Source organism: Adiantum capillus-veneris, chromosome 20 (genome assembly GCF_014529385.1).
Source record: "Adiantum capillus-veneris isolate H3 chromosome 20, ASM1452938v2, whole genome shotgun sequence".
Lineage (NCBI taxonomy): Eukaryota > Viridiplantae > Streptophyta > Polypodiopsida > Polypodiales > Pteridaceae > Adiantum > Adiantum capillus-veneris.
In genome coordinates this window covers 18,665,835-18,675,036 of record NC_140950.1, presented here as the reverse complement: position 1 = coordinate 18,675,036, position 9,202 = coordinate 18,665,835, and the positions used below count along the sequence as shown (strand labels likewise).

Here is a 9,202-nt window from a genome sequence, read left to right as displayed (position 1 = left end):
GATCTTTTTGTGTGGATCCCCTATGATAGAGGATTCTTCAGGATGGGCATAGTGGAGAGGCTCCTGACGAGACTCGATGAAAGGGATCTACCTAGCATTTATAGAGAGAGAGAGAGTGTGTGTGTGTAGGCCTATTTTGTGGCCTTGGGGATGACCAAACCAAGGCCACTACGGCCCAGTGCCCACTAGGCACTAGAGGCCAAAATTAGTAACTTGAGGCGTGTATATATATATATGTGTGTGAGAGAAAAAGTGGGCCCATGATTTTGGGGGCATTTTCACAAAAGAAAAGGCAAGGGACCAAAAGTGGGGCTAGGTGGCGGACAAGAGCGAGCACGCCTCAAATGTGGGGCCGGCGGCATGGGGAGGCTGCCACCTTATCCACGCCCCCGTGACTCAGCACATGGGACGAAGGGTGGCTTCACACCAACCCGGCCGGCCTCCCATCGAAGGACTATGTGTGAATAGTACGTGGCCCGCCCCCTTGGTGCTTATCGCCTTCTTGCCGGTTTCCCTTTTCCACCCAACATCCCCTACACAGTGCACTCACTCCTCCCCTCTATTTATACCCTTGGTCTCGCTGTGTCTGAGACTTCTCTTTCTCTCTCTTTCTCTTTCCCCCCTTTGAGTTTCCCTCTCGCCTGCCCTTCAGTCACTCCTCTGCGCATCTTTCCTCTCCCCCCTTCCACCATGGGTCTTCTTGACAAGCTCTGGGACGATGTCGTTGCTGGCCCCCAGCCTGAAAGGGGCCTTGGTCGACTGCGTGGAAAGCCTAGAGTTTCTGAAGGCAAGCAGGCTTAAGCCTTCTTTTAGGGTTTCATGTAGGTTTCTGAAGGAAGTGTGTTAGTGTGCTCGCCTCTTGCACAATCTATAAGTACGGAATGCAGATTGCAGTGCCGTCTTTTTTTATCAGCCGTGTGTGTGTGTAGCTGTAGTTGCCCCATCTGGCCCCTCTTGAGGTGGGTTTGTGTTTTTCTGCAGAATTGAATGCTGGCCCTGAGGAGTTGAAGCGATTGACGGACCGCCGCCGAAGTGGAGATTTTGCTACTGAGCAAGAGGAGGCAAGGCGTGTTTCTCAGAGCATTGCAATTGCCAAACCCCCACCTTTGCTCATCGATTCCCTTGATTCGGAGCCAGGCTCGACACCTTCCACTCCGGGGGCAGTCCGGACTCCGTCATCTTCTTTTGTGGGATCTCCTGGTATGCAATGTTTTGATTTGACTATTCTGAACTGTTGATCTTTTCTAGCTAGTGTGGGTACTGGTTTATGAAGTTGATAGGTTGCACCACTGGTGTTTAAGGCGCCATGCTCTAGTTAAAAGAGCTTAAATTAGTTAAGTAGGGCAAGAAGTAGAGTGCTTGAGATGGCTTTGAGTGATCGAGGCTCATATCTACCGTATAGAGTGCTTAATTTTTAATTGTACTGGTTATGAGTGATTTATAGCTCAATTCCACTGCTAACGAGTTAATCAAGGCTCAGTTAGCCGTGGTTCATTCTCAAATCTACTGGTTATGAGTGATTAATGCTCAACCCTACTGGTACGCATGCTTAGTTACTGATTTTGGGGCTTTGGTTTCGATGTTTTTATTCTACCATACAATCAGGGGATACATCTTATGGGGCTTGCTTCAACATCTAATTGCCGTCTCGCTTTATTGGAGTCTAGGTTGAGAGCATTGAGTTCCATGACAGTGCTGCTTTTGTCGGGATACTTGTGTACATTCAGCCCAGTAACCTCATTACAACAGCCAGCCTAGACCAAGAGAAGTTAGCGGGGATTTGTTTGTGTTGGGACTATGGGGTTTCTTTTTATCGGATGTGCTTTTTCATGCTAGATCTTGTCATGGCTATTGGGATATGTATCTGATAAACGTTTTGTTGTATATGTGCAGTTTTTGACAAGCTTCCAAGATCAGGTTCTATGCCCATTTCCCCAGCTTTGGGCTCCCCTGCTGGTAACGTCTCTTAGCTAATTTATTTTATTAGAGGGTTTTGAGACCACTACTATGATTCTTTGACGACTTATCTTGTAATATATCTGGTTTTTGAGCAGCGCGGGAGCGGGAGAATGTTTGGACTACCGTATTCCATCCTGGGAGTAACAAGGCTATGAAGAAACTTGGATCTCAGAAGTTTGACAAACAAGCACCTAATTCTCCAACTGTATATGATTGGTTAGTGCTTTTAGTTTTCAAAGGGTCATTTTGTCGTATTGTAGGCTGTCCCCGTTGATGTACAATACAACTGTCCTTGTAGATGTGTACATCCATCACTGTGTTGATTTTGAGCTGTGTGTTGATTTGAGTCCTATGGAAGGGTTTCTCACACAGATGCATCTGCATCTGCATTCACATTTATATTTAATGTATGTGCACCATGGTCTACGCTTACATTCAATAGGCTATCCGTGTCGGTGCACACATCCATTATCGTAGAGATGCATCTTCATTTACATTGAGAGTGTTTACATGAACTACACAATAACATGTAGTTGTGTGCACTATTTTTCTAGACATCTGCATTTCATTGATTTGGACCGCATACATCCGACCACAGTAAAGTCTTTTCGCAGTTTTTCACGCTCTGCATATATATCTGATTTGTGTTCCATGGACCAATGCATGCAGGGTAGTGCTGAGCGCCTTGGACAGATAAAAATTTCAAATCTGTGCAAGGGTGCCCGCTTGTGGTTTTTATCACGTGCCCTGAGGTCCATGGCGGAAGTAGAACATATGTAGACAATTCATAAGAGGGAGGAATGTACAATTTTTCTTATGCCAAGGAGAGCGTGTACATACAGAGCATGGGGTTGGGGGAATCTAATGTATATGGTGGTGGTGGTGATATGATGTTTGGCTGGTTTCTCTTGTTGGTCGCAATTAGCCCCCACCTATAGCTTTCTTGCAATGTGTGCTTGGGTGCAGGCTCTACAGCAAGGATACCAAGTCAACCTGGCGCTGAAGTGGAGAGTGGATTTCTTCGCCCCCTGGAGCTTACTTCACCTTGTTGAGAAGATGAAGAAAATGTAGGAAGCGTCACCTGTGAATGTATGTACATATAGCGTCTATGCTTCTATATGGTATATGTACATACTCGGGGTGTTTTCTTTGCTTTGCTTTGGATGGAGATGGGAAAGCCTAGTGACACCGATCCTGCTTTTTGGAGTTTTTGAAGTTGTTACTGCTAGTAGTGTTAGTGTGGAGAGTGGGCTTAAAAGATCGGCTGCTGCGGAAAGCTTGCAGGGTTTCTCCTGGATGGAGTTTACAGCTTCTGTAAATGGAGCTGATGTAGAAGCTTGCAGGGTTTCTCCTGGGAAGGAGTTTACAGCTTCTGTAAATGGGAGCTGGTGTAAAATGGATCTGTAAATTGAACTTAGTTCTTTTGTTGTTTTAGTTTTTGCTCTTCAGTCTTCATTGCTGATGTTATTGGATTGTAAAGTGATACCACAAATAAATATATATGTTTGCTGTGTATCGAGTTTTCTCCATAATAAGCATCTTAACCTGCATGATTTATCTATGACATTAATGGGATACGAAATTGATTTAAGCATCCACTTTATTACAACACACGCACCACAGCAAAATGGTGGGGATGAGCAAAAAAAATTATTTAAATTGATTATTCAGATGATAGTCCATCATGCATTGCCAAGGATATCAATGCCGATGGAAATCCAGTAAATTAAAACAATGCATCGAGCTTAAACTGCGTTGCCTATCTTAATTAACATTACTACTGCGTTGAGAGGGTTATTTGGCCCTCTTGCAGTAGAAAGAGGAGTTAGTGCGGCTTTCTCCTATTGGGCCATCTCTTCAAAGCGTCTTCGTTGCAGGTCTTTATAAAGACATTTCAAAGAAGAAAAGAGTGTCTTTTAACGTCTCTAATTGAGACTGAAAGCAGTGGCAAAAGCTTCACCTTGTGAGAGTAGGCTGGCCCCTTGTGCCCGGCCCCTTGGCTCGCTAAAGTAAAAAATAGCACATCTCATTTCATAAGTTTTTATCAACAAATGAGGGACCTGTAAACCTTTTGTTGCATCCTGGGATACAAAGCTATCAGGATACGTTCCAAATCCACCAGGATATATAAAAAGATTAGGGGGATCTCACTAAAATTAAGTGTTCTCAATCCTCAAAAGCATCATGTCCAAATGTAATCTTAATCAATTTTATGATAATGAACCACAGGCTACATGTTAAAAATCTTCTCCAAACCGCTTTATTTTTAGTAAATTGCTTTCGACTTAAAACTACATCTTCAAGCTTTTGACCTGTACTCGTGAATTTGGAAGATCAACTAGGATTATTTATATTGTTGCATTTGGACAAACAGAAAAGCTTATAATCTTCAAAGCCGTGAAGAATGAAGCCAACTTACAGATGTTGGTCAAGGGGCCTAAACCCTAAGAAGAACAAGTAACAGAATAATAAGTCCTACCAACTTATGGGACCCCGTCTGATGGGGTCCCATTTGCACGGATTTCCACGTTAGCCGTGCCTTTCGGAAAGTTCTCTTATGGTGGGCCTTTAATAGATAGTTTCTTAGTAAAGCTATAAAGATAGCATAATTTGTTAATCGAACCAAAACAACATTGCTGTATCACCATCATCACCATTAAAATTTACGAAACATTACCTAATGTTTCACTCACTAGCATACACAATATTTATTTCTATATCGCTGATTGTATCCAATATGTAATGCTTATTGCTCTCATCCGAAGATGCTTTAAAATTCTGTATCGCTGATTGTATCCAATATTTATTGCTTATTGCTTTCATCCGAAGATGCTTTAAAGCATTTGTAAAAGTGTTACGCACAGCTCCCTTTAGCATGCACACTGTCATCTCAAATATGAATCTTGAAACATTTCTTTGCTCATCTACACGATTCTGCGTGTATAGGTTGATGATGCTTAAACCAATCTAATTCCTATGTCATCTACACCATTTTTCTAATATGTCTCTGCTATGGTAATTCAATGCGAAAACCTTGGCTCGTTGCAAGTTTTGCGAGGATTCGCTTTGCTTGTTGCTAGATTTTTCCTCGGGTATACCATTCCTCGAGAATTGCCATCTTTTTCCTCCAAGCAAAATGTACATGTTTGCAATTTTTGATCAGCAACATTATCAGGTAGGTGGAGCCTACTCTTACGTTGGCGCATATTCATCTTTCTGCATTGATCTCCATGTACAAGGCTAGAGAAGCATTTTACGTTGATCTCTATGCCGCAAAAGGGGCTTCAAATGTGTGTAATGAAACGAAGTTGTCACAATGGTGCAATGGGCAAGAGATTGAGACCAAGTTTAGATGCCAGCCAGATAAAAGTAGGGTGCTAGGGGAAAATTTGTGTACTCAAGTTTTGAGTCCAACTTCAATCGTTTGTAGATTGATTATAGATGTGCTTTAGTTAAGCTACTTGTAGGTGCTCTCTCTCTCTCTCTCTCTCTCTCTCTCTCTCTCTCTCTCTCTCTCTTTTGGTTTTTTTTTTTTTTGGGGGGGGGGGGGGGGGGGGGGTGTGATATTTTTATATTTCAATGTTATTTTACAATTTGCTTAATATGACGTCACATCTCTATTAGAATTCCTTGTTTTTGAGGGTCATGACATCTTCACGCACCCTATATTTGGTAGCTTCGGTGGGAATCACGGTGCTTGATACATGGATGTGATCATAAAGACTTACATTTGACATAACAAAGTCGTCAGGCTGTAGGATGGCCTCGTCTATGTTCTTGTGGAAAGGGTTGGCAATGCTCTCCTTGCCCATCATATAAGCTTCACGTCCATCTAGAAACCCAATAATTGCTAGTAGTTTTCCCATCAACCTAGACTTCACTATTTTTTGTAAAACAACAAGACTCGAGATGAACAAGGTGTCTAGAGACAGATGTTGGCAATGCCTTCCACTCTGGGGGAGAGAGAGAGAGAGAGAGAGAGAGAGGAGAAGAAGAATAAGAAATGAGAATATAGATTAAAGATGAGAAGAATAAAACAGACCTTTAAAATTTGGAGTGTGCTCCATTGTACACGGGCTGAAACTCTTTTGGCATACACCCTGCCTTTCTGCCAAAAGGTTGTCCTAGCAATCCTTTCTTGCCATATTTTGCTTGGCCATTTAGGTTAGTTAGACATAAGTTACCCCTACTATATCAATTAGCTCCTCTTTTTTTGCCGTTTCTCGCTTTGCACATGCACATACACTCATTAGTGATGGCGCTTTTTGCTTCACCCGTCAGAATCCACCCCTCCACTTGATCTGGATCCTCTGTCTCTGCTCAATTTTGAACCTCCAAGCTTCAATGATGAGATGCTAAATCTCAATGGGGTCCTCTCAGGGTCGAACATTTTAGTTATCTTTGTGGGAATATCCTCCTTCAAGCTCATTCATGACATAGAGGAAGCGCCATTGACAACTCCCCTCTTGTTTGACCTTGAATGTTGCATGTTGTTTCCTCACATGAACAAGGCGTAGATATAGCGGAGGAAAAACCTTTCATGGAAGCAAAGCATAAAAAAAAGGATCTGGAAAGAGTCAGAAAGGCAACTTTGTCATGTTTCAATGTTGCGAGGAAGCCTCTTTTTAGTGGTGGAAGCTTGAATGTAAATTCCAATGAGGCAAATGTATAGCCTATGGGGGTTTCTAAAAATGTTATAAATCAGGCTATTGTTGATGCAAATGTATATGATGTACTTGATGAGGAAAGGGCTGAGAATGAGTACATTAGAGGGAAGCCTAAATGGCTGGTGCATACTTTGCGTGACGGTAAATTGGATGCACCTTTGTTTAGTCATACTCGTTCAGGCTCTCACCATGCATCTTATGCATTAGATTGTTATGCTTTGGCTATGTCTAGCTTACATGATGTTGAGGAACCTTTGACTTTTGATAAAGCGCAAAATCTAAAAATTTGGATGGCTGCCATGCAATCAGAATATGATGTACTTATTGAAAATGACACATGGACTTTATGTGATTTGCCTCCTGGAAAAAAGGCCATTGGTACAAAGTGGGTTTACAAGTTGAAACGCAATTTGGATGGTGAGATTGATTGCTATGAGGCTCGACTTGTTGCAAAAAGTTATGCACAACAAAAAGGCATAGATTATTAAGAGACTTTTGCTCCCACTTGTCGTATGACTACTGTGCGTTTTCTATGTGCATTGGCAGCTCATTTTGGTTGGGATGTACATTAGTCAGACATTGTTACTGCTTTCTTGAATGGTGACACATTTCAGGAATTTTCTGTAACGCAACCTCGCGGTTTTGTCAAGAAAGGACAAAAGGATAAAGTGTGCAAATGTAAGAAAGCTTTGTATGGGTTGAAGCAATCTCCTCGTGATTGGTATGAGAAGGCTGGCACTCATTTGGTCAAACCAGGCTTTTGTAATAGTCCAACAGAAAGCACATTGTATGTAAAGCGTGAGGGTGATGTACTTCTCATTGTGGTTCTCTATGTAAATGATTTGTTGATCATTGGACCAAATGAGAGACATATTGTTGAATTTAAGGTTGATTTGAATGCTACTTTCAAGATGAAAATATTTGGGGTAATTTACTTGGGTATACAATTTAAGCAGTGTGATGGTGGTATTTCCTTGTGTTAGAAAAGTTACATAGAGACATTGCTATGTAAGTTTGGACTTTAGGATTGAAAACCTATTGCCACTCCCATGGAAACAGGTTTGAAATTAATTCTTCATGGTGCTGGTGATTGTTCTGATATCGCTCTTTACCAAACTGCTATTGACTGCCGTATTTATGTATACAACACGAGGCCGAATATTCAGTTTGCACTCTCGCAGGTCTGCAGATTTATGCATAGCCCAAGGTATAAGCATTGGTAGGTTGTCAAGATTATTTTTTGCTACTTGAGTGGCACTTTACATCTTGGCTTGTTTTATCCCAAGGGGGATCATTGCCGCTATGTTTACATGCTTTTTTGAACTCAAATTGGGCTGGTTGTTTTGACACACGAGTGGCCACAAGTGGTTTTTGTTTCATGCTTGGCAGCTCATGTCTATCATGGTTGAGCAAGAAGTAACCTATTGTGGCCACTTCCAATTGTGAGGCTGAGTACATGGTAGCTTCATAGCTACAATCGAATGTGTATGGCTCAGACGCCTTATGGATGATTTGGATGTTGGATAGGACACCGCCAACACTATCTACATTGCCAGTAAGAGTGCAGTCAGAGCGCATTGGTTGTTGTGAGGAACCCAGTTTTTCATGCTCGCACAAAGCACATTGAGGTGCATTACCAGGTCAAGGAGAGACTCTCAGCAAGAGAGATTAACTTGGCTTAATGTGCCAACACATGACAACCTTATAGATCTTTTCACAGAGGCATTGTCTCGTGAGAAGTTCGAAGCTTTCCACAAAGCTTTGGGCTTACTCCCCTTTGTGGAATGATCATGTCCTCAAGGCATGGCACTTCCCTATACTCTATGTGCCAGCTCTCATTCACCGCATCACTCCCAGTGGGGATTTGTTACAATATACATGTGGTAGTGATGTGTGTGAGTACACTTAGGACTGCCGGGGCATTTTCCCCCCTCTTTTTCCCCCATGCGTTGTCAAATAAAGGATAATTAGCCAAATCTAACTGGGTGGATACAAACTATGTCAATCTAGTTGGGTGAATACAAACCGTGTCAATCTCTTGTCAATCTACCATAAGTTGGCTAGCGAAGACGCTCACAAAGCAAAAGAGAAGCTTTTATGACTCTAATACATACACTGACACCCTATGAGGTTGAGATGCTAACAACCAGAAGGGAGTAGTTTAGGAAGAGGCAATCTATCAAGTTATCATGAAATACATCACAACTTCCAACACTCCCTCACACTAGATGGTGGTCATCCGACCTGCAGAACCACCATCTCAAATCATTCAAAGACTTGAGGTGAAGAAGGTTTAGACAAGCCAAAGCACAAGTGAAAGAAATGAAGTTTTCGTGTCTAAAATTTTGTATTTGACAAAATTTAAGAAAGGTAAGGAGAATATAGAAGGTGGGAACCAACTCTTAGAGAAATACCTTTGCTTCTCTGTAGAATTTACCTAGAAGCTGTTCGAGTTACCTAGCATATTTACCACTAGTTGTGCTAGAGTATTGGCATAGTGACTAGTCAATTTCCTCTACTTGCACCTATAAATAGGACCCATTATCTCATTTTGAGATACGCTCTGCTACTCCACT

General features: G+C 42.0%; 1 protein-coding gene across 2 annotated transcripts; it reads left to right on the top strand.

Annotated features, from left to right (window-relative positions):
* Nucleotides 1–583: 583 nt before the first annotated feature.
* LOC147432191 (dormancy-associated protein 1-like) lies at nucleotides 584–3,211 on the top strand. Of its 2 annotated transcripts, none has more exons than XM_086492176.1 (5): nucleotides 584–787; nucleotides 982–1,200; nucleotides 1,894–1,956; nucleotides 2,055–2,175; nucleotides 2,629–2,801. In XM_086492176.1, the coding sequence occupies exons 1-5, from the start codon at nucleotides 691–693 to the stop codon at nucleotides 2,654–2,656; spliced, it is 528 nt and encodes a 175-aa protein (XP_086348302.1). In that variant the 5' UTR covers nucleotides 584–690; the 3' UTR covers nucleotides 2,657–2,801. The 2 variants fall into 2 exon arrangements, with proteins under 2 accessions (XP_086348302.1, XP_086348301.1); XM_086492175.1 differs by lacking the exon at nucleotides 2,629–2,801 and adding an exon at nucleotides 2,926–3,211 and having other exon boundaries at nucleotides 586–787.
* The last annotated feature ends 5,991 nt before the right edge of the window (nucleotides 3,212–9,202 follow it).